The sequence below is a fragment of the Macaca nemestrina genome, chromosome 1 (genome assembly GCF_043159975.1).
Source record: "Macaca nemestrina isolate mMacNem1 chromosome 1, mMacNem.hap1, whole genome shotgun sequence".
NCBI classification, from domain to species: domain Eukaryota; kingdom Metazoa; phylum Chordata; class Mammalia; order Primates; family Cercopithecidae; genus Macaca; species Macaca nemestrina.
This window is the reverse complement of record NC_092125.1, coordinates 41,858,188-41,884,697: the sequence shown is the minus strand read 5'-3', so window position 1 is coordinate 41,884,697 and position 26,510 is coordinate 41,858,188. Positions and strand designations below refer to the sequence as shown.

Genomic DNA, 26,510 nt, shown 5'->3' with positions numbered 1-26,510 from the left:
GCCCCTGTGGGAGCCTTCCAGGACTCACCCTTCCATCCTCTGCACAACTGCTGAAGGAAGGTGAGGATCCCATAACAGAACTGGTCTGCCTGTGAAATGCTTGAAGAGTACAGTCCCAGCTGATTGTGTTTTCTTAACTGTAGACTCTAATCTCTTCAGGTGGAATCTTAATTGAGGTTGGCTCTGCCAGGGCATGTACAGGGTCCTGGGAATTCAGCAGAATTAATTCAACAGAATGCACGGAATCTGATGTCAGGAATGCCTTGCTTGTATTCTGACCGTACCACATATGAGCTGTGTGGCGATTTAACTTTTCTGGGTCTTATTTTCCCCATATGTAAAATGGGAGAATGACCGCTACATCAAAAAACTATTCCAAGATGATAATAATAGCTAATAAGATTCGGAGGCGGGGCATGAAGTGAATATAGCTCAGCAATCCTATGAAGGTATATCATAGATCCCCAAATCTCTGGAAACCAGCTGAGTTTTGCAACTCCGAATGCAAAATTAATAAAGGCAACAGGGTACGTGTAACAGATATTACAGAACCCCCACCAGGGTCTGAGGTGGTCCCTTAGAATCAAACCCAATATTTCTGCACCCAAAATAGAAAGATTTATATTAAGCAAGTAAAGCCTATAAATAGTTTCAATTTGAAGTCACAGATCAAGGATTATGGCCCAGTGAACTTAAGCAACTGGTTCAATATCACACACCAAGTTTTGAACCCTGAGACTAGAGACCCTGCTCTAATTACTACAGTGCACTCCTGCAGTAATGAAACCCTCTCACCTGAATGAACGAAGACATTAAGGGATTTGGATCTAATTCACAAGAAGGTGAGAGCTGCTTTTTGTTAATACCATTAATAAATTTATACAGATTATTCCTCCTAGAAATAAAATTAAAGATATGGTTGCATTTGATATATTAACGCCACAAAGTACCTACCTAGAAAAAAAATAGCTACTGTTTCTTGAAAATGTGCTAAGTTACATATATTCATCACATTTAATCCTCACAAGAACCCTAAGAGACAGATTTTATTAGTATTGCCCCCTTTTAGAAGCGAGAATAAGGAACGTACCCAAGGTCACCCCAAAATAAGTGGCAGGGCAGTAGATCCAATTGGGTTCTGTCAAATCCTGTGCCCTTTCCACTCCACCGCCCTGCCTCCAAGGGGCAGTACATGTCGCTGACCGTGATTATGTGGGTTGCCTAAGGTCATAGGCAGAGCCAGTGTCCAGAGCACTCAGTACCTGGGCCTCATGACCTTAAAAGGTCTGGCAGTGATTGACTTCCACTTAGAAAAGCTTTGCAACTCAATATCATCTCTTTTTGATGCCTACTCTTGCCACTCTAAGAAAAGAACAGTACCTAGTGTTCACAAGAAGATGCAACAGAATTGATCGGAAAGAAAATTTTATCTTATTCCAGTCCTGTTCATAGTGTTGTACCAGTCTATATTTAGATAAATGCTTCACATAGCCAAAGAGGCAATAAAAGCAAGTTAAAAGGTACTAGGTTCATGCCAGGAAACAATAAGGAGCTGCAAGTTCCCATTCTTTGCCCAAAGAATGACTATTTAAAACACAAGAGACAATAAAAAACAAGCAGTCTCAGCAAACACAATGGTGCTTTCAGGTCTGGGGCATCTCATCATCTCAGGGCAGTTGAAGAAAAATAAGGATGTCAGAGCCCTCTTCTGTCTTTACAGAAATGAGGCCCTCAGTAGGGAACCCACACAGGTCTCAGTCTGAACTACTTGTGAAGGCGGGGAAGAACACTGCTAGGAAAGTCATGGGCTGGCCTGAGGGAGCTTCTCAATGCCCAGAGGATCACTACTACCCCAGAGACCAAATCTGAACTCTAGTGTTTCAGTAAGATGAAAATGAGTTTGAGAAACAACTGACGTTTATTAATTCATTCATGGGTTTCAGGGCTTGATGAGAAACCTAGGTCCAAGCTCCCCAGTCCTTTTGAGAGCCCCTATTCTGGGCTACCCTAGAATGCTGTGATTCTAGCATTATTTATAGCAATGTATGTTTCAACCATTAACTGTCTTCCACTGCAGTTATTTGTACACATTTTTGTCTTTTCTACTAAGTTATAAACTTCTTGAGGGCAGAGAAGAGTCCCTAGTTATTTCCTAGTCTCTGTAGATGCTAGCATGGTATCTATTAACTTGAGATTTTTAAATGGACCTATGTTGCTCTAAGACTTTTTCAGTGACATATTCTATGGGTTGAGGACAATAATGCTTTTCCAATCCTGTGAAACATCAGATTTCTGGACTCTGTGTAGACTATTTCATTTCTGCACTCATACAAACGAGTTCTTAGCAGAGCACATCTATCTGGTTATGCCTTGCTGAATACAATAAGTAATAGCTAGCCTCTCTCCTGGAGATAAAGACTTGTCAGGCACTGGGCATACCTTTTAAATAATCACCAGCAACAGATTTACCAAATGCTCTGCCATCTCTTCCACAGGTCTCCATCTTCCCAGCCTTTGATATCAGTGTCTGTGCCACCCACCGTCCAACTGCTGGGTCGATGCAACATATCTTAGGTTTTTCTTACATTCACCTCCACTTCAAAGTGCCAATTTCTAAATTCACCAGGGCAATTAACACTAATGGCTACAATAAATAAAACCCAGAATTTCGGGGACCTAACCCCAAATAAGATTGTTTCTTTCTTATAAAACAGCCCAATGCAGGTGTTCCTGGGTGAGAGGTAGCTGTCTCCCTGGTAGTGACTTAAGGACTCCAGGCTCCATAAATCTTACGGTTTCACCATCTTCTAGGGGCTCTTTGTTTTCTGCTTCCAGTCAACAGAAATGGAAAAAGACATTAGGGAAGGCCTGTCCTTTTCTAAAATCTTTACCCCAGGAGTAACACACAACTCTTACATTCCATTGTCTCCATGTCCTAGGTCCACACCTGCATGCAAGGAGAAGTGGGGGGCTGTCTCTGCCACTACAGCTAATAATAGTAATAGCTAAAATACCTTATGCATCTTCATTGTGCAAATTGTATACATTAACTATATTATATAATATATACACCAATCCTGAAAAGTAGGAATTATCATCACTATTTTAGAAATAAAAAAATACTAAATATATATATCAATTTCTGAGGCTTGGTGACTATATATACTGTGCTATACTATACAATATGTATAAAAACATACATTCTGGAGCTCAGAGAGGGTAAGTGACTTGCTCTAAGTCACCCACTCAGTAAGCAGCAGGTCAAGATGTGAACCCAGACTCCCATCACACTTAAGCCCCTTTTCCTTCTTTTGGATCATGGAACAAGAGATACATGTGCTTTGAGGCTGGAGGGTAGGAAGGATTCAGGACAATGACTCAAGCTGTATTTTGAAAAGTAAGTATCTGACCAGCCAGAGTGGTACTGAGACTGGAGAATGACGTTTCTGTAAAGGCAATGAGGCCTTTGGCAGTGGTATGTCTATGGAAGACTTATAAATAATTATAGTGTTTAGACGGTATTAATCAAGGGTCTTAGGAATATCCAAATCATTTCATAAACCTCAGCCATCCCTCTCCAAAATGTCCCTGAGGGAGCTGTATACTACAGAAAATTGGTAAAGAAAAGACAAGCAAGTGTCCCATTCTCAGCTGAAGTCGGTCCCCTACCCACAGTGCACAGCCCTTGTAAGCTGGGCTGGGACACCTGAGCAAGCCTGGAGGATCAGAGATGGAACACCTTTTCTCCTCATAAGCCCAAACTCAACTTCAACATTTCACCACACCTCGTCTGCCATAAATGAAGACAGAAATCCAAACAGATGAAAATGCTTGATCAGGCAACATAAGAGCAAAATGTTGGCTGGGCACATCCTAAGCAGGAGGAATATCCCCATTCAGGCCATATGGAGGAAGAAAGAAGAAAAAAGAGTTAGGTCTTTAGACTGCTTCTGTAGCACACATGAAAGAGGGACAGGAGATAATACACCTTTGTATGTGACCTTTTGTTTACATCGACTCTACTGAGGTATAATTTACGTGAAAGAATATGCACCCATTTTAAGCATAACTTTGATGAGTTTCAAAACTATAACCAGACATGGAAACACCACCACAATCAACATATAGATCATTTCCATCATCTTTTGCCTAAATTCCTTCATGTCCTTTTGTATTACATACCCTCCATCCCAAGCCTCAAGCAACCATAGATCTATTTTGTCATTATAGATTAAGTTTGCCTTTTCTCGAGTTTCATATAAATTCAGATAGCATAAATGCTTTGAGTTCCGACTTCCCTCATTCAGCAGAATGTTTTGTGAGTCACCCATGTTGTAGTGTATGTCAGTGGCTTGTTCTTTTTATTGCTGAGTAGTATCCCATTGTAAAGGTTACTACTGTTTGTTTATACATTTACCCATTGGTGAATATTCAGGTTATTTCTAGTCTGACTGTTACGAATAAAGTTGTTGTAAATCTCATGTACAGGTCTTTGTGTGGACATTATGCATGACCTTTTAGTGGGCAGCAAACGTTCTACTACCAAACATGGTCCAATGTCCTAGAATATCACCAATCTATAGCAACTCTGCCCCATAGGATAGAGCGGAGGGTGGAGGACTGGGGAGCATGATGGGGAAGCATCACTTCTCTTCTACAAACCTAAGACATAGAGCTCGATAACATCCAAGGGAAATGCCCATGAAACCCGTTGAATTGCATACATTTTCCTCCTATATTCTCTCTCACCTACTTCCTTCTTGCATCTGATTTTTTTTTTATGTTTAACTTTGAGCACTGGAAAGAATGACTGTTTATTTTCCACATGCTATCTAGCATCCTCATGAATGACTTTGATATTTCATTTACTATTAAATATGAGATCTACTTTAAGTAACCTGGCACTTATTAGAGGAGTCACCACCAAAACGTGGCCAATTGCACCGGGATCACTCCTCTCCCACCACCACTGTGGGAATCTGCCAGGGGAATATGCCATTTTCCATATGGTCTGCCGTTTTAGGTGCCTAAAAGAGGGAAAGGTCTCAATACCTCACATAGGTCTGCTCACCTTCCAGAAGTGGGATTAGCCAACAAATAGGGCCTTAGCCATTATATTTTTTCTTAGAGAATAAAAACAAACAAGTAAGCAAACAAAACACAACCCAGATGAGCACTGAAGGTTACAGTAGGAAATGTAATAGAAAAAGACAATGAAACATGACATGCATACTCATATAAAGCATTTAGATTAATGTCAAAGACTGGTGCACTGTGGGTTGATAAGAACCCACCAACATATTTTATTTAATCTGCAGTGTTTAAATAAAATTGATATTTTGTGAAGTTAAAAGTGGGGAAACTTCACTAAAAAATTTCACACACAAACATAAGAACATCTGGCAAGTAGGCCCATGTTGCCACTTCACAAGAATCTGCTGGAGCTTCGCAATAGCTGCTCCCTTTGGCCAAGCTCATATGCTATGTACGCTCACTTCTCTCGGGTGTATTATCTACCTGGCCCTGACAGGCATTTTAGTTTGCAACCCTTGCATTAAAGCATCACCCTATTAAGGAACAGGAAGTGGGCAGACACACTTCACTTTAGGTGCGTAAAAGAGGGAAGGGTCTCAATACCTCACATAGCTCTGCTCACCTTCCAAAATAGGATCAGTCAACAAATAGGGCCTTAGCCATTATATTGTTTCTTAGAGAATAAAAACAGGCAAGCAAGCAAACAGAAAACAACCCAGATGAGCACTGAAGGTTACAACAGGAAATGTAAGTAGAAAAACACAATTAAACATGGCATGTGTACTCATATAAGGCACTCAGGTCAGGAGTTCGAGAGCAGCCTGGTCAATATGGTGAAATCCCATCGCTACTAAAAAAAAAAGAAAAGAAAAGAAAAAAAAACATTTTTTTCTTCACTAACAAGGATACATATTATCTGAGATGGAGAATAAAGGCCAAATTCCAAGGCAGGAATTCTTTTCTTCTTTCTTTCTCTTCCTTCTTTCCTCCTCCTTTTCCTCTTCCTCCTCCCGCTCCTTTCGGCAGCAAAGAATTCCACTTATTGAATGTATTACAAAAGAGGTTTTCATCAAAAAGACCAAAATCCATGCCATCAACAGACCCTCAGAATCTAGGAGTTTTTAACTTCCGATGCTTTATCCAGACACTCCTTCCCCCTCCTACTCCCCTCAGTGAGCTCTAGCCTTCACAGCCTGGCCAGGGAGCTCTTGCCTCCAAGATAACACCGCAGTGTGGTTCTTATGGCCCCTCCCTCGCTGCTAAATAGCCAGGTCATTCTGGGCCAGGGAAGCAGGCCTCCCTGGCTGGTGCCCACAGCTCAGAGGCGTCTTCCTGAGGTGGCTCCACTTTCTTCCTCAGCTGATTCTGCCTCCACAACAAGCTACTGAGAAAACGGGAACTTTCCACAGTGCCTGGTAGTTTCATAGCAATATCATAAAATTATGAAGCCTTGCGGTGGTTCTACCAGGAGCTTAGGTCTCCCCTAAGCTCCAGATTTATCCATCCACTGTCCACTAGATGTCTTCTCCTCCAGCTCCGATAGTATCTCGACCAAAACTTTTCCAAATCTATAGCTGCAATCTTACCTTGTCATCCTCCCAAAGTGAACCATGTTTTAACTCCTCTATTTCCTTTTCTTACAATTTTCCTCACAATGACCTGAGCCAGAAGCCTTGGAATCATTCTAAGTGTCTCTGTCTTATTACATCTACTTTCTCACAACCAAATGGTCATGGGACCTACTACAAACCACCGCCTTACTATCTTTCATACATCGGCTCCTCTCCATCTTTAGTATAACTAGCCCCATTCAGGCTCTCACATGGAATGTTCTGAAAGTCTCCCGAATATGTGCTTATGTCTGGGCTTGCCTGCTCCATCCCTCCATGTTCTACACATCGGACAGTGAGAGTGACTTCTAAACCAGGAGTCTGATCATGGTGCTCTTCAGCTTAAACGCTTTACTGGGCCCTCTGTTTGGACAATGGATACAGACTATGGTTCTCGGTGACCTATTCTTAACTTCTGGCCTAGCTCTCTAGACATGCACTGTCCACATGTGGCTCCTGAGAACTTGAAATTGTGCTAGTGCAAACCAAGGGATGCTATAAGTATAAAACACACACCAGATTTCAAAGAGATAGTACAAAGAAAAAAGAGTCTAAAATATCTTGTTAATAATTTTTATATTGGTTATGCATTGAAATGAAAATATTTTGCATATATAGAGCTAAAAGCATATTATTAAAATTACATATTTTCTTTTTAACATCTTTTAGTGTGGTTACTAGAAAATTTTAAATTACATATTGTCTTGCATTATGTTCTAGATGTTTTCCTCATCACACCTTTCTACCCTCCACCCTGCTAAACAACAGGTATGCTAAATGACTGACAGTTTCCAACAGTAAGCCATAGTATTTAGTAATTTTATACAGTCCCTTTTAAGTGAAAATTAAAATGCTCTTTAACTATCACACTCCATCCCACCTGTGATGGTTTTAAGATATTATCCATAAATCCTTTTGATACTCCCCCCTTTCAAAAGGTAGACTCGAATACACCTCTCATTCAGTATGGACTACACTTGGCAACTTGCTTCTAATAGATAGAATAAAGCAGAAGTGTCAGTGTGTGAGTTCCAGGATTAGGTCATCAAAGGTGTTGGAGCTTCTCTCTCTCTTACTCTGGTCATTCACTCTGAGTGAAGCCAGCTGTAATATCATGAGGAGACCCAAGGTGTCCTATAAAGAGATCCACATGGCAAGAAAGCAAGGCCTCCTCCTGCCAACAGCCATGTGAGTGAGCTATCTTGGAAGTGGATCCTCCAGCCCCAATCAAGCCTTCAGATAATGGAAGCCCTAGCTAATATCTTCATGGTAACCTCATGAGAGACCCTGAGCCAAAAAGCTGCTCCCAACTTTCTGAACCACATAAACTATTGTTTTAAGTAGCTGAACTTTGGGATAATCTGTTACACAACAATAGATTACTAATATACCATCCATACGCTATATCCCCCCCACCCCAACTTCCACCCAAGAACAGGAAGACAGAAGAGAAGCTGCTAAGAACTGCAACTTATGTTTTGCCTACTTAGATGTCAAGATTTGATTCAAAATCATCTCCTTTATGATGATTAAACCAAAAGGATTTATGGATAATGTCTTAAAACCATCACAGGTGGGATGGGGTGTGATAGTTAGAATAACAGAATATCAAACAACAAAATGGACTAAGACAGCCTTCTTCATACCCTGCTAAACATCTAGGTCTTATTCCTTGGAGGACTGGCTCTCAACTAGTTATCATGTATTCTCTCCCAAGGTGGCAACCTGCACATCAGTGGGAAGTGCTTGGAGGCTGCAAAGGGAAGGATTGATAATTTATTGTGTGCTGGGCTTCATTTATCCTCACATAACCATTTCAATGTGTGGGGAAACACAACCCTAGAAGGATACATTTTGTCCTTCATTTTACAGATGAGAAACTGAGGTTCTGGGAGATTATACAACTGTCCCATGTCACTGTTGGTTTTCTGAAGTCAAAACTCTGCCTTGCAAGTCTCTTGGGGCTCAAAAATTCAAAGGAGCATAATTCTAATGGTGGATTAATAAGGCCTGTGATGGAAGGAATATGTTGTTATTGTTTTTAACAGGGGTAGAGGTGGAAGAGGGTGATGAGCGTGAGGGTGAGAGGGAAAGATCTATGTGGCAAAATCCTTCAATTATAGGATCACCAAAATATAGAGCTAGAGGGGATCACAGATAGTATCTGCACCAATTCCTTTCATTTTGTAAGAGTGGAACATTAAGGTCCAAAGTGGATGAATTATATTTATTTATATCTAAAGGATTGAGAATGTACAATCCAGAAAAAAAGCAACATTTATAGGAACCAAGTTTTCTAATGATCTTACTTGGGATGGGAGAAGAGATGACCAATTTTTCACCCAATATTCAAAACCACAGCATCCCCATCTGTGGTCATCAACAGAAGTACAATCCACAATAATTGTATAATTATGTGAGAGGCATTACCATTTCTAAGCAGAGTTTCCAAATTTAGCAGTGTTTACATGTCTTCATTTCCCTCAAAAATGTTAAATAAATAAATGCATAGGTTTGACATAGGAAAGTATGTGTAATCAAATAATAAGTAACCTTACCAGGCAGATATATTTTGTTTAGAAATCCTTATTTTGATTTCTCAGAACTCTAAGGCAAGGGATCAAACTATAAGGGATCTCGTAGCATAAGCATGCTTACAAAAGCAAATTGCATGGGATGGTGATTTGTCTCACGGCCTGAGGTATGTGCAGCTCTGCTTTCTGTACAAAGTGGACAGGGCAGAAAAGCAGCTGGTCCTTGTCCTGCCACTGGAATGACAGGAATAGTATGGGGTGGGTAGTAGTCCATTTATGAACACTTGAATGCAGTCAAATAAGACTTTTATTGAGCTTCTACTCTGTGTCAAGTACTGCGTTATCATTAGGTGGGATGTAAGCTGATAGATAAGATAAAATGTACCCTCAGAAAATTAAATAGGTCTTGTGAGTATCAATATGAATTTTAATGACAATTAACACCTTCTGTTTGTGAATGTAGCTGGATAATTTTTGATACATTAACTGACATATTTTCGCTTCTCAGTAATTCTTGTTACCTGTGAACTTTTTTCCCATACAGACTTTCTTGGCACACTGCCTCAGGAACAGGATTATGCTACAGAACAAAAAGAGCAAATTCTTGACTTTCGAATTCCAAAATCTAAAATCTTGGCAAAAACAATATGTTTAGAAGGAAAATCGATCTGGAAATGGTCAGCATCAGTTTTTCCTACCCCTAAGACAAAATAAACCTAGAGGGGAAAAAAACCTGTTGGGGATAAAAAGTAGCAAAAGCGGAAGAGTTAGAACCTTGAACTGGTCATGGAGCAGACACCTATGGTCCGTGCCCTCCGCCCTGACCCCAGAAGTTGCTGGTGCGGAGAAGAGGAAATAGAGGAAATGAAAGGGAATCTGGCCAGCACCCCCCCCACCCTATACCCCCCACTATGCCTTCAGGCCCAAGTAAAGCTCCACATACCCCACATATCTCAGGCTCTTAGGATCTTTCTCCAACATGTTATGGAGACAGCAGAGAAGAACATATGGCTGGGAAAGTGTATCTAAATGGAGAGGACCCAAAACAGCCTGAAAGTTCCCCAACATGTCCCTGGAGTTCAGGACCAGACCAAATATTTTCCAAGTGCTCAAGAGAAAAAGTCATGAGAGACCCAGATGGACCTCAGGCACTGCAGGATGATGACCAAATCAGCCACTACCCATGTGACTGATGAGAAACCCTAAGGACTGATGTCTGTTCCCCAACTCTCTCCCTGTCAGATGCTAATGCACCCTGAAGGTGTCCTAGATCTATACAAACACTCCATGTCCACTATCCCACATAGACAACAATCCATCCCAGAGGAGTTGCCACCAGTCTCTTCATAAACCCAGCCCCACCCATGCATCCATATTTAACCAGCTTCCTTCAGAAATATTCTCGCAGAGTTCCACTAAATCTTCTATGCTACAGGCACACCTGCTTTCTTTTTTCCATGCTTATGGAAGTAAAGAAATGGCCAGGACAACATAGTCTGTGTAACATCTGGTGCATCAGAAGAACGGAAAGAATAAAGTCTCCAGCAACCTTAGGTTCCTGATCCATACAAGATCTTCTTTCTGATCTCCAGAACCTGAGCCATGAAGTGGGAAAAAGTCCCCTAGGTGGCCGTTTCCCAACCTGGTGGTACTTAGTGCCCTTTCCTTCTTGCAACGTCCTCTCACCGTCTTCCCAAAACAACCTGAAACTCACTCCCATTAAAGTGACGGGACTCAATAGTTTGAGGTTTAACTCCAACTCCTTTTCTGTTCACACAGCTATCCAGTTGTTAAATCTACCTGCTGGCTCCCTCCGCTCCTTTCTATTACCTGGAAGTGCTGCTCTCTGTATATTCCTTTTCCTCAATCCAGGAACATGACAGATTTGCACTTTCCCTCTTTCTTGAGGTACATCACGGCCAGTCATGTGGCTTCCTTTGGCTAGTGAAACGTGGACAGGAGTAACACGGGCTGCTTCCTAATTGCAGTAAGCAACACTGCAGCACTCTGCCTCCTGCAGCTGGAACTGACAGCATTTCAGATGGTGGAGGCCCTGTCACTCTGATTTCCAGAGTAAAGGGCATGTTATGGGCCGTTTCAGTCAATGGGCATGTAAAGTGAGCAAGCAATAAACACTTGTTAAATGAACTCACTGGCTGTTGCTGCATAATAATCTAACCCATCCTGACTAGTATGCCCAGGCTAGCTAGAACTGGGCATATGCCTAGAACTGGGGTTCAGGCTCTCATTTCTCACCAAAGCTTTTAACACATGCCACTCAAAGTGTGGTTCATACACAAGTATCAATCCACAAACTATTGCTGCTCTGCAATGATGTAAGTATAGAAATTGAGAATAAACATTTAAATATTCTTGTAACAGTTAAGCGGATTAATCTGACCTATTGAATCTAATAATAACATATTTGGAATTGTCTTTCCCCCAGATCTTAGCACAATGTCTTACCCACGAAGGTGCTACCAAATTGGATTATTGATTCATGATTAAGAAACAGAATTATGTTAGGATTCCAAGCACTGGCAGGCAGATCTGAGGAATACTTGGGGTGCAAGACCCTTCTTCATTGAGGTGAAATGATCATTTATAAGTTTCTGGATTTTCTGTTTGTGCCAGCACAAAATTTAGCGTCAACAAGCAGAGAAACCTTATGAGTTCTTCTGTATTTACTATTAAATATTGTTTTAGGTTTGCCAACATAAAAGCATGAGCATGAATGTGTTTATCTTCTGGAATGAAACTCTGTAAATACATTGCTTATGAATATGTTTTTCAGAATTACCCACAAATAGCTTGACATTTTGATACATTTGTTCAAGTATCAGAGGATAATGTAATTGATCCCAAAATCACTTCCTAACTCCCTCCGAACTGAATAATTTTTTCCTCCCAAAGACTTTTTGGCACACACTAATATATTTCTCTGCATCATACAAGAAAAAGGCAACATAATATTCTGAAAACAATAGAGTGCTAGGTATCAGGAGACCTGGATCTAATCTGCATTACCCACTCCATTTGCTTTCTACTACATGGAGCTATTAGTTAACCACTTGTGCCCTAACTTCTCTCTCTTATGAGGATAAAAAGTTAATAACATGTAAGTAACATCAGCTCTGTTGTGAGCATCAAGATATAGGGTTCTGAAGCACTTAGTAGTGAATAAAGTACAACATGATTATAATTTTGCATTTATATGTAATATTGTCCTTGTAATGCTCTCGAATTATTCTGTACCTAGATTTTCTCCTTTCAAGCGAGACAATAAGCTCCTTAGAGGTTCACTGTGCACTTTTTCTTTGCATATGATCCAATGCTGAGTCCTTTAGGACAAATAATACACATATGATGATGGTTTGAAAACTCTTTATCATAAGTTGTTGAACCCCTTCACCCTTAAGTGAACTACACAAACTTTATACACTGCAAGACAAGTATTCCTCAATTCACACTAACAACAGGTGTTTAGAATTTTGACTAAAGAGAGTTGTAATTGCCTGAGTTCCTTGAGGGCAGAGGTCATGTCTCACCAATCTTTGTATCCCTAGACTTACCATAGTATCTGAGCACAAAGAAGGAGCCCAGTTTATATGGACTGCATTATGTATCCTTCAAATTCATATATTGAAATCCTATCCCACAATGTGACTGGAATTGGGGATAAGGCCTTTAGGGAGGCAATTAAAGTTAAATGATGTTAAAAGGATGGGGCCCTAATCTGATGGTGCTGGTGTTCTTATAGGAAGATGAAAAGATGCCGCCAGAGAGCATGCACTTGCACGTGCTCTGACTCTCTCTCTCTTTCTCAATCTCGCCATGCCCCAGAGGAAAGGCCATGTGAGGACACAGCCAGAAGGCTGCCATCTGCAAACCAGGAAAAGAGCCTTCCTAGCACCTTAATTTGGAACTCCCAGCATCCAGAACTGTAAGGAGATAAATTTCTGTGTTTATGCCACCCAGGCTATGGTATTTTGTAATGGTTGTCCTAGCTAAGATACCAGTTAATGTCTGAAGATAAATTGATAAATAAATAACATTTAATAAAATACTTATTACTTCCACTTAGTACCCAGAAACCTAAAAGGCCAATCTCTGATTTTGCTTAAATTGGCTTTGGGAAAATTTTCAGAATCATTTAAACATTATAATAGCACATCCACCTACTAGACATTTGATTTTTCCATCCACTTTCCTTAGTGAGTACAAGCAGTTCTTATCCAAGGATCATTAAGAGGATTAGGCTGCAAGAATGGGGGTGGTAAGGAACAGAAGAGTTATTGGCCAGAAAGAAGGGAAAATTGTACTATTAATTGTTCAGAGGATAGCACATCATTCTGCACATGTAAACACTCAAGGTAAAATACGGCAGATGAATAAAGAGCTTCTGTATAGAAGAACTATAAACTTTGGCAGGAACCACTGTGCCGCAGTAGTGAAGAGGCCTCCTGCTAGGGGCTGCAGTGGAAAAAGTGACCTCAGAGAGGAATTCAGAATAGAAATACTCAGCAAGAGATGAAACACCATGAAGTTTTGGTTAAGTCATTTGGTTCCAGACTTATAAAAGGGAAAAGCTGTTTTAGTAAAAAATAAAAAATAAAAATAAAAAAATGCTGACTACATGAACTTTGCAGATTATTCTTCTATTCTAATTGTAAATTTGAATTCCAAAGTACCTCTTCCTTCATGTTCTTGACAAGAGATCTATAGTGTTTAGTAACTTATTCTTCTAAAGAGGCTCAGCCAGGAGAAGCAAATACTTAGTCTGGAGCCATAGGACCTAGCTTAGCGTTCCACTGAGCTGCCCTAGCACAGAGGGCACATTGATTAGGGACTCCAGAAAAGAACGGCAAAGGCAGCACCAGAGATAAATCCTCACGTGCCATTTCCCTCTTTCATGCCCCAGCTAAAGAGGGCATCCCTTTTACAGAAAAGTTTATACTGGCATACCTTGGACATATTGAAGGTTCAGTTCCAGACCACTGCAATAAAGTAAATATTGCAATAAAACAAGTCATACGATTTTTTTGGTTTCCTAGTGCATATAAAACTTACATTTACACGAACATGTAGTATATGGCATCATGTCTAAAAAACAATGCATACACCTTAATTTTAAAATACTTTATTGCGAAAAAGGCTAATAATCATCTGAGGCTTCAGCAAGTCATAATTTTTTTGCTGGCAGAGAGTCTTGCCTTGATGTTGATGGATGCTAACTGATCAGGGTGGTGCTTGCTGAAGGTTGCGGTGGCTGTGGCAAAGTCTTAAAATAAGATACAATGAAATTTGCCAAAATCATTGACTCTTCCTTTCACCAAAGATTTCTCTATAGACTCTGATGTTACTTGATAGCATTTTACCCACAGTAAAATGTTCAAAATTGGAATCAATCTTCTCAAACTCTGCTGCTTCTTTATTAAGTTTATGTAATTTTCTAAATATGTTGTTATCATTTCAACAGTGCTCACAGTATCTGCACAAGGAGTAGATGGAATCTACTCTTTGCTCATCCATAAGAAACAACTCCTCATATGTTCAGGTTGTCTCATGAAATTATAACAATCCATTTATATCTTCAAGCTTTGCTTCCAATTCTAATTCCCTTGCTATTTTTACCACATCTACAGTTACTTCCTCCACTAAAGTCTTGAATGCTCAAAGTCATCCACAAGGGTTGGAATCAACATCCTTCAAACATTTTTACCTTCTCCCATGAATCACAAATGTTCTTAATGGCATCTAGAATGGCAGTTCCTTTCCAGAAAGTTGTCCGTCTACTTTGCCCAGATCCATCACAGGAGTAACTATCTATAGCAGCTACAGCCTTACAAAATGTAGTTCTTCAGCAGTAAGACTTCAAAGTCAAAATCACTCCTTGACCTTATGGAATGGATAATGTGTTCACAAGCATGAAAACAACATCAATCTCCTTGTATATGCCCCTAGGGCTCTTGGGGGACCAGGTGCATTGTCAATGAACAGTTTATTTTGAAAGAAATATTTTTTTCTGAGCAGTAGGTCTCAATTGTGGGCTTAAAATATTCAGTAAACCATGCTGTAAACAGATGTGCTTTCATCCAGGCATGGTTGTTCCATTTATAGAGTATAAGTAGAGCAGATTGAGCATAATTCTTAAGGACTCCAGGATTTTCAGAATGGTAAATGAACATTGGCTTTAATTTAGTCATCAGCTGCATTAGCCCCAGACAAGAGAATTAGCCCATCCTTTGAAGTTTTGAAGCCAGGCATTGGCTTCTTTCTAGCCATGAAAGTCCTAGATGGCATTTTTTTTTTCAATATAAGGCTGTTCTGTCTACATTTAAAGCCTGTTATTCAATAAAGTCACATTCAACAATTATCTTAGCTAGATTTTTTGATAATTTACTGCAGCTTCTACATCACGATTTGCTGCATCACTTTGCACTTTTAAGTTATGAAGACAGCTTCTTTCCTTAAACCTCATGAACCAAGCTCTACTAGCTTCAAACTTTTCTTCTGCAGTTTCTTTACCTCTCTCAGCCTTCACAGAATTGAAGAGAGGTAGGGCCTTGCTCTGGATTAGGTTTTGGCTTAAGGGAATGTGGTAGCTGGTTTGATCTTCTCTGCAGACCTCTCAAGCTTTCTCCATATCAATAATAAGGCTGTTTGACTCTCATTCATGTGTTCACTGGAGTAGCACTTTTCATTTCCTTCCATAACTTTTCCTTTGCATTCACAACTTGCTGTTTGGCACAAGAGGCCTAGTTTTCGGCCTATCTCATCTTTTGGCATGTTTTTCTCACTAAGTGTAATCGTTTCTAGCTTTTGAATTAAAGTGAGAGATGTACTACTCTACCTTTTACTTGAACACATAGAGGCCACTGTAGGGTTGTTAATTGGCCTAATTTCAATATTGCTGTTTCTCAGGGAATAGGGAAGCCAGAAGGGAGAGAAACCGCAGAAAGCCTGGTTGGTAGGGCAGTCAGAACACACATAACATTTATCAACTAAGTTTGCTGTCTTATATGGGCACAATTTGTGGCACACCAAAACAATTACAATAGTAACATCAAATATCCCTGATAAAAAGATTACCATATCAGATATAATAATCATAAAAAAGTTTAAAATATTGCAAGAATTACCAAAATATGACAGAGAGATACAAAATGATCACATGTTGGAAAAATGGCATCGACAATCTTGCTTGAGGCAGGGTTGCCACAAACCTTCAATTTGTAAAAAACACATTATCTCCAAAACAGAATAAAGAGAATTGTAATACAACAAGGCATACCTGCTTGTATTAAAGCAGCAATACATATCTTTCACCATCAGCACTTAGCCAGTATATCCCACCCCATCTACTCCTACCCCAAACAGCCTTTTATTTCTAAATATAGATCTACATTTCAAGCAAAGCATGAATCAAGTCACGTATTTAATGTCAGTATAATTTTAGAGGCATGCCAGAAAGAAAAAGGGGATGTGAGTATGTAAAATTTACTTATATTTTTATTTATGCTATTTCCCACAGATTGAAAATAAATGTTCAAGAGCATCACTTCTCCAGCCAATCTACTCTTAGTAGAGTCTGAAAATGCTGTGGTTATCTAGCAGTGCCCTCTGGTGTTCAAATGAATTGTTTTATTTGCCTTGAGGGAAAAAATAAGCCATTATATAATCAGACATGTCTATAATCAGCATTCATTCATTTGCCAAGTATTTACTGTGGGTTTACTATATGTGAGTTACTGTGCAAAGAGGCAGGATACAGAGATATATTAAAAAATACATGATTTCTTGTTATGTTCTTAAGGAGTCCAGTCTAACAAGGAGACAAATGTAAACTCAATTACAAAATTACTTAAATCACTTTATCTAGTTTTTCATTAAAATGAGACACACACAGCTGGGTGGCCTCCCTTTCCAAACAGTTCTGTGCCATTATTCATGTTAGGATGTATCTGGCTGGCTTTGGACAGAACAACTTTGGTCAAGTACACAGGGAACATTCTGAAATAGAGTAAACATAGCAAGACATACAGCAGGATTGAATCTTAGTTTTAAAGAGTTGAGAAAGCACCTTTCACAGCCAATCCCAAATGACACTTTCGGTTTTGTAGTTATATAGGAGCCCACTGGTCAACAGATCTGACACACAAATCTGACATTCATTATCCTTACACTTCTTTCAGAAAATGCTATTTTCTGGAATTATAATGAAAGACCTCAAAATTAATCAAATGAGAGACTTAACAAATCAAGAGACCCTAAGAATTTATCATAAACTGTTTTAGGATTCTTAGGCCTGCAAATTTTCCACTAGTCACCAAAACACATATCGTTCCGAATAGGTGCATCTTCATGTCTTCTGGGGAAGCAGAGGGAGCCTGAAGGAGTTATGGAGACCTCCCACCAAGAATAAAAGTGAAATTCAAATACCATCCAAGGAAGGAGTCACGAATGACTACAGATGAAGAATGATGCTTTATACTATTTTGTGATGGTCCTAATTTTCATCATTTTTTCCATTCTTGTTATTATTGTTTCCTAATCAGCCATGAAACCCTAGTGTGTAGGCAGGACCTATGACCTGCTTCCAACCAACAGAATATGGCAAAGGTGATGGGATGTATGTGATTACATTATATAAGATTATACAGTCCATCTTGCTGAGACTCTCCTTTGCGGGCTTTGAGAAAGCAACCAGTTATATTGAGAAGGCCCATGTGACAAAGAGTTGAGGGTGGCCTCCTGCCAATGGCACATAAGCATTGAGCACTCTCAAGAAACTGAAGGCTACTAATAACCATGTGGGTGAAAAAGCTGACCCCTCCCCGGTCAAGTCTCAGATGAGACTGGAGCCTCACAGAGGACCCAACTAATCTGTGCCCAGGTCCCTTACCCACAAAAACTATAAGATAATAAATGTGTGCTGTTTTAAGTTGCTACATTTGTGGTAATATTATTTTGCAATGATAGATAACTAATACAGATTTCAAGACACTTTTTAATTTTAAAACATTTTTATTATAAAAGTAATACAAATAAAAACATTAAGAAAAGACAAAGTCATCCATTTTCTGCCTCCCATCCCACTATAACCGGTTAGTAATTTGATTTACTTTGTTATCTTTTTATAGAATGCTTGGTCTGTTATTTCAGCCACGATTACATCCACTCATACACTTTTCCATCTTGCAATTTTTACTTAATGTAACATTTTCATGCTTTTAATAATATTCATTACTAATTTTTAGTAAGTACATTATGTACCATTTGTATATATCTGTTTATTGACTATTCCTTAGATGCAGGGATGCAAACTATGGCGCCACATTTGTAAATAAAGTTTTACTGGAACAAAGCCACGCCCATATTGTTTATGTATTGTCTGTGGCTGCTTTTGTGCTTCATACAGCAGTGTTGACAAGTTATGACAGAGACAGTAGGTTTAAAAACCTAAAATAGTTACTTTCTGGCCCTTTATAGAAAAAGTTTGCCAATCTTTACCCCAAACTTTAAAGTGGTTTATAATTTGGGCTACTAAAAGTAATGTCACTTGGAATATCTTTGTGCATATAATTTTTCATACTTTGTACAATTTGAGAGACATTAACAAAAGTGGAATAACTGGGTCTAATTAATGAAGACATTTTTAAGGTTCATACTCTCCCACACTCTTGTAACATTCAAGCTATGATATGTGATAAGAATGAAAAGGATAGCCCAGAACTCTTGTAGGTAACATGTCTCTGGTTCCTGTTACTCAAGACACTTAAGTTTACACTCTGGATGAACATATTTTGAGTTTTGATTTAAAGTTAACCAAAAAAGAGAAATAACAGTAATTGCAACAGGAAGACCAATTGAAAGAAATCTTTTACTTTCTACTGGAGAGGAAAAAGCAGACAGAAGTAGGTGACAAGGTATATATAAAATGCCATTCTAACATAGCTGCAGTGGCCAAAACGCACTGGGGAGAGTTGAGTGAGAAAAAGAGATAGCAGTCTCAACAATGAGCTGGCAGTGGCAGCAAGAAACCAAGAGGCAACTATGAGTGTGGGATGACAAAAGCAGCAGACAGGTCCCACCCATTTGAACACATCCTAGGCATAAACCTGTATACAACTGTAATTAAACTGTCTCTAGATAAGAAAGTTTTAAAGAAATCACTCTATATTTTTTAAGAAGGAGAAAGTCTTCTATCTAGGGAAGTTTTATTCTTCAGAATGAAAACCTTATGGAATGGGGAAGTCAACCCTCACTATTTAAGTCAACCCTGACTATCTCTGAGATAAAAGCAGTCTGATGGTTCTCAAATCCAATCTTGTATGAATAAAACAAGCATCAGGAAACACAGATGTCATCTTCTAAGAGAAATATTCTGGAAAAAAAAAAAAAGATCAGAATGGACTTTTCTCCAATAAACAATGTAATCCAAAAGCAAAATTAGAAAGCTATTTAATGTAATTATCCAAATTATGCCAACAAAGTATGTAAAGAAATCACATATGGCCCATTTATCTTATTAAAATGTTCCTGTCAAAATGTCAACCAATTTAACATTTCTTAAAGAAGCGTTTTTTTAGTTACAACTATTGTTAGCCTTTACATTCCACCTCAGTTACTCACTAAATAATTAAATGCATGATGACTTCATAAAATACTTTGGAAAACCATGAAATTCTCCATAGAGTAAGGAAATCAATTTTTTTGCAACAATAACTAGGAACACACTACTTTGAACAAAATATAGCCAATTTTCTGAGGTATGAAAATCAATACTTTTTTTCTTGAATTTTCCCTATGGCAAAGGAAGTGGCAGTTCTGTGAATGACTTGAGTCACACTTAAAATCATGTCATAATTTTCCTCTTTTTGTACTTGTTGCTGTCAGTTACCTCAAAACTGACCTGAGGGTCTGGCAGCATAAATCCATCAGTAAGTTTATAATAGACTATTGTAGAATCAGACTCCACTATGGCCAAAGTAAAAGACATCGGCAAATCTGGATCACCTTGCAATTTTCGAGATGCCTTCAAGATCTCCCTTATCCTGAAAATAAAGTCACAATATACTTAGGAGTTGCGGTCACTCAATTAGACTAGATGTGACACAGAAGAAAGCACTAGAAAACTTGAAAACAGGTCACAAGAAACCAAACTGAAGTACAAAGAGAAAAAATAATTTTAAAAAAATAACATCAGAAGCTTCTGGTATAGTATCAAATAAGTTTAACATACACATCATTGGAATCACAGAAGGAAAGGAAAGAGAATGGTATAGAAATAGTTGACAGTTTTCCAAAATTGATGTCTCTGAATCTGAAGTATATCTTTTATAGACAGCATATAGTTGGATCTTGTTTTTAGCTCCAATCTGACAATCTCTGCCCTTTTGAGTGTTTATTCACATTTAAAATTAACATTGGTATGGTTGGATTCATGCCTGCCATTTAGCTATTTGTTTTCTATATATCACATGTCTTTTTTCTTCCTCTCACCCTCCTTTATCACCTTGTTTTTCTATTAAATAGGTATTTTCTAGTATGCCATTTTAATTAATAATTTTTTTTTTTACTATAGTTTCTTGAGTTTCTTAGTGGTGACTCTAGAGATTACTATTGTGTCTTAGTTTATCACAATTTCTCTCAGCTTAACACTAACTTGATTCTAAAAAATATAAACTGCTCCAATAGAGCTTTATTCCTTTCCTCCTCCTTTATGCTATTATTGTCATATACATTTATATATTTAAACCCAGTAATATAGTGTTATAATTATTACTTTATATAATTTTCTTTTTATAAAGTTAAGAGGAGAAAGGAAAATATATTAGGGTCTTTTTACATTCACATATTTAATATTTCAGGTATTCTTCATTTCTTCATGTAACTATCTGGTGTCACTGTTTACTCCAATATAGCTTCATTCCTTCCCCCACCCTTTGTGTTAATACTGTCATATAAGTTACTTCTTAACCTGCTATAAGCCTGGTCAGTTGATTTTTGACAAAGGTACAAAGGCAATTCAACGGAGAAAGTCTTTTCAAGGATACTTGAAATGAAGATAGTAGTACACCCTTATGTCTACACATAAGATTATTGTATGAATCAATTAAATGGCATATATGAAAAGACTTCGTAAACTGTCAAGTGGTCATATTATGTAGTACATATACCAGCTTTGCTACCTTGCAAATTGGGATATAATATTTATAGATAACCCTGCCTCCATGATTATTGCTAAAACTGAATACTAACCCAAACATACTAAGGTACACTGTGCCATTAGTGGAATTATAGAAAATGGTTATTTTCTGAAACAGTCTGAATCCCAGAAATTGACTTAGTCCTTAAAAAATTATTTCCACCTATGCTGAACTATATTACAATTAGCTAGATTCTTATTCATAAGAATGATTTACTTTAGAGAAAGATATTCTGATAAAGCAACTATAGATATTAATCAGAAACTTCATTACTCAGCACTGATGGGAAATCACACTGTGATAAAAGGCAGCATATCACAATTGATTCTTCAACGCAAATCTTTTAGTAGCTAAGTATTTTCCTTCTTCAAAAGTGGCACACCAATATCTAAATTAATAATAATAGAAAAAGATCAATTTTTATAGGCTGTCCATCTTGAATTAATTTTTTTCTACAAAGATGGAAAAGAAGAAACAGACAATGGATCAACTAAAATTTTAACTTATCTACATCTTTTGTTGTCAGCATGTATCATGATTACTTCACAGTATGCAACATACATAAAACCCAGTGTATAATGCACATAAAGCCACTTCAATGCCACAAGATATATTTCTCTAAACATCCCCAACTGGTAGACTGTGATGAGAATGGGACACAGACAAGAAGGAAGCCTGTTAACACAACTTTTACACATTTTCCATTTCTGAAGATATAATGTTATTTAAATCAGAAAGTGTGTTTGTATGTGTGTGGGGGGGTGGGGTGGGGGGTGTTCCCTAAGGAAAACTTTATGGGAATTCTAGCCCATATACTGAAATTTAGAATAGAAATTTCCATCTTATTCACTACTCTTTTTCCATTCTCAATTTATATTTGTTTCCGGAGTTCTTTGATTTAAGCGGCAAAACATTTTCATACTTACCCCAAATACCCACGCAGGAAACCCTAACATTTGAAAACTAACTCAGAGTTGTAAAAGGGGTTTTGTTTTCAGAGTTGAGAGAAATCACTGTCAAAAATGAAATGGAAGTTCCCATTTCTGAGGCCTTGTTTATGGTACTTGGTTGGCGGGGGGCAGGGATTGTGAATTACTAGTGAATCTTCTCGGTAGTAACAGAAAAAAATAGTTTATCTGCCTCTGTTACTCAAAGTACACTCCAGAAGTCTCACACAGTTTCTTGTTCAGGATCTCTTCTAGTCGATTTTTCAAGTATGTTTAAAGCAAAGCCATCATCTTTTCCTCAACAAACAAGAACAAGACCTTTCTTGTTTGCTTCCATTATAGGATATTGCATAAAATCCTACAAATGTTTACTTTGCCTTTTAGTCAACAGGTTATACTTTCTCAATCTATTAATAATAACAGTAAAAAAAGATTTTGAAGTTCTTAAAAAAACCACATATGATTGTAAAGATCCCAAGAACATTTAAGTATCACCAGACTATAATCTCATTTAATTTCTAACAAGCTTATGGCTTGAAATCTTACTTTAGAAATGACAGAATATTTCCTTATATGTATAAATTTTAATAGCTCAGTTCTTTGGAAAAATATTGTGACAACATTAGAAATATTGTATGTTTCATCACACAAATCTACAATAATAAACAACAAAATTCTTTATAGTTCATACTGGATAGAAATCAACATATGAAAAATATCACCTATGTATTAATAATAACAGTTTCAAGTTTTAAACTCAGTTATATCTAAAGGGAAAAATCCCACCTAAAGAAATATATATATCAAAAATAATAGCTATTTTATTAACAGCAACAAAATTTGATGCTCACAACAGGTGTTTCTTTCTCATAACTGTTCACAGAAGAGCTCTGTGTACAGAAAAAAAATTATTCCAGAGCTTCATATATCTAACTTGAAAGCAAGCCTGAAGCAAATACACAGTTAACACTATTTGGCTAATACCTTCAGTCCAAGCTATTTAAATGCTTTTCATAAATCTTAGCATTGATTTTTCTACAATGATTCTAAAACAGAGACTAAGTAATCTCTGAAGATTTACAAAGAGGACAAGAAGTTGAAGACCACATTACTTTTAACTTCAAATGCTATTGAAATGAATGTATCATGGGTTAAAAGTAGTATTAATTTCAACCCATAGAAAGTATCTCTTTCTTTGCTCTTCAATGTGGCCAAATAATATACGCTATAGCCTTATTAGTAAAAGAGAATAACTCCTTGATTTGCCTTATTATGATATAATGGAATGACATACCATAATGCAACTCTGAAACATAATGCAAAATTACGTTGGTGCCAGAGGCACCAAAGAAGCGTTATTCATCCACAGGCTCGGTCCCAAAGAAAAGTTTCAGGGATAACAGACCTCCTCCTTGAAATTCATGCCAATGCCTTCCTAGTAAAAAATCAAGGCAGCTAAAATTCCAAGGGGGTTTACTGAACAATCAAGCTATCCACCCCAGTGGGAAGTGATTCTGTAATAAACTGCAAGCTTTTTTTTAAGGGTAAGAGAAAAAAAAATGCTGTATCAGTTAAAAGAAGCTGACAGAATTGAGGGTTTCACCAGCAGCAGATTTCTAACAGAGGTAAGGTGAGGACACACATCCTAATATGCAGAGAGGCCAAATGACAGAAGTCATTTTGCAGTTATGAGACTTCGGGACTCAAATAAAAAGTGGTCATTATAATGAATTTGTAATAAGGATTATGCTTTCAGAAAGTGGCAATATTTTTCCATTACAGAAAAATAATAATGGACGGTCCTTCAAGAAAGTATGTAGCATTTGGGGATTAAATCTCATATCTAAGAATATCTGCAGAGACGTTCTAAAGAAAGAACTAGTTCTGGTAACCCTTTACTCCAGAATTAATATTAAGTCCTTTTCCCAAGGCACTAGGGAAAATGAGGGGTGAAAGGGCAGAGAGAATATAAATGAAAAGAAATTCAACTAAAAAGTAAAGAGGTTATTCATAACATTGGCAGGTTACAATGTAAAGCGTGGAAAATGGTGATAAATCCTGCAAGTGGATGGATTTTGCAGATACGTGTGTGTGTGTGTGTGTGTGTGTATTTGTTTGTTTGTTTGTTTGTTTTTTGAGAGAGTCTCGCTCTGTCACCCAGGCTGCAGCACAGTGGTGTGATCCTGGCTCACTGCAACCTCCACCTCCTGGGTTCAAGTGATTCCTTTGCTTTACTATGCCTCCCAAGTAGCTGGGACTACAGGCACACACCACCACACCAGCTAATTTTTTGTATTTTTAGAAGAGACGGGGTTTTGCCATGTTGGCCAGGTATCAAACTCCTGACCTCAGGCGATCTGCCCACCTCAGCCTCCCAAAGTGCTGGGATCTGCCCACTTCAGCCTCCCAAAGTGCTGGGATTACAGGTGTAAGCCACTGTGCCTGGCAGATTTTGCAGATATTCTAATTTTTTGGAAACTCTTAAAAGGTTGCTTATAGTACATTCTTATGATCTTTAAGGTATTATTTAGCAAGTCTCTGCTGCAGGAACACAGTTAGCCTAAGATAGCTTACCCAATCTTTCAACAAATACTTACTTAGCACCATGTACGAGGTACCAGGTTAGACCCTAGGGATATACCAATAAACAAAACAAAGTTCTCACTTTCAGGGAACTTACTTTCTAGTGGAGGAAAACAGACAGTAGATAATCAAAGAAAACCAAATACGCAATAGGTTTACTAGCATTAATACAGCAAGTGTTTTAAAGGAGGACCACTTAGTAGGTCCAGGAGGTGAGATAATAGCAGCTTAAGCGAGAGTGGTAACAGTTGTAGAGAAGTGGTAAGACATGGACAGATTCTGGATGTATTTTTAAGGAACTGACGGGGTTTACTGATAAATTAATTTGGGGGTATGAGAAAATGGAAGAATAAAAACTAAGAGATTATAGCAAGGTTACAGGATACAAGGATAATATACAAAAGTCCACTTTATTCCTATATATCAGCAATAAACAACTGGAATTTGAAATTAAAAACAAAACACCATTTACATTAGCTTCATAAAAGATAAACATTTAGGTATAAATCTAAAAATATTTATAGGATCTATGTGAAGAAAACTATAAAACTCTGATGAAAGAAATCATACGAGATCTAAATAAATCGAGAGATAGTCCATATCCTGGATACCAATTCTTCTCAATGTGATCCACAGTAAGTGCAATCCCATTCAAAATCCCAGCATGTTGTTTTGTAGATATTGACAAGCTGATTCTAAAATTGATACAGAAAGGCCAAAGAGTCAGAATATCCAACAAAATGTTAAAGAACAAAGTGAGAGGACTGATTTTATCTGACTTTAAGACCTATTACAAACCAGGCACAGTGGCTCACACCTGTAACTCAGCACTTTAAGAGGCTAAGGCAGGTGGATCACTTGAGGTTAGGAGTTTGAGACCAGCCTGGCCAACATGGTGAAACCCTGCTTCTACTAAAAATACAAAAATTAGCCAGACGTGGTGGCACGCACCTGTAGTCCCAGCTACTCGAGAGGCTAAGGCATGAGAATTACTTGAACCCAGGAGGCAGAGGTTGCAGTGAGCCGAGATCGTGCCTTTCCACTCCAACTTGGGCACAAGAGTGAGACCCCATCTCAAAAAAAACACACAAAGAAAAAAAAAAAAAAAGACCTATCGAAAAGCTATAATAGTCAAGATCATGTGGTATTGGTTAAGGAATAGATAGGTCAATGGAATAGAATAGAGAGCTCAGAATTTACCCACATAGGCAATTGATCTTTGACAAAAAAAACAAAAGCAATTTGATGAAGAAAGAAACATCTTTTCAACAAATGGTGCTAAAGTAACTGGATATTCACCTGGAAAAAATCAGTCTAAACACTGAACTTACATCCTTCATAAAAATTAACTCAAAATGGATCATAGACCTCAATGTAAAATGCAAAACTATAAAACTTCTGTAAGACAAAATAGGATGCCTTGGATTTGGTGATGAGTTTTTAGATAAAATACCAAAAGCATGATCCAGGAAAAAAATATTACATCAGATTCTATTAAAATTTAAAACTTCTGTTCTGCAAAACACAATGTTAAGAGAATGAAAATATAAGCCATGGATTGGGAGAAAATATTTGTAAAACACATATCTG

General features: G+C 38.0%; 1 protein-coding gene across 6 annotated transcripts in view; it reads right to left on the bottom strand.

The window, feature by feature from the left end:
- The window catches only part of LOC105484574 (tRNA splicing endonuclease subunit 15), a 42,139-nt gene that overhangs the window by 1,472 nt on the left and 14,157 nt on the right, over nucleotides 1-26,510 (bottom strand). Inside the window, exons 4-5 of one of the 6 annotated variants that reach the window (XM_011746341.2) lie at nucleotides 20,082-20,235; nucleotides 19,043-19,565 (exon numbers count right to left, since the gene is read on the bottom strand). The exons of 1 other annotated variant lie outside the window; for it this stretch is intronic. In XM_011746341.2, coding sequence (XP_011744643.1) covers nucleotides 19,545-19,565; nucleotides 20,082-20,235 — 175 coding nt within the window. In that variant the 3' untranslated portion in view covers nucleotides 19,043-19,544. 4 more of the 6 variants (XM_011746346.2, XM_071076983.1, XM_011746344.2 and 1 more) reach the window with 4 other exon arrangements.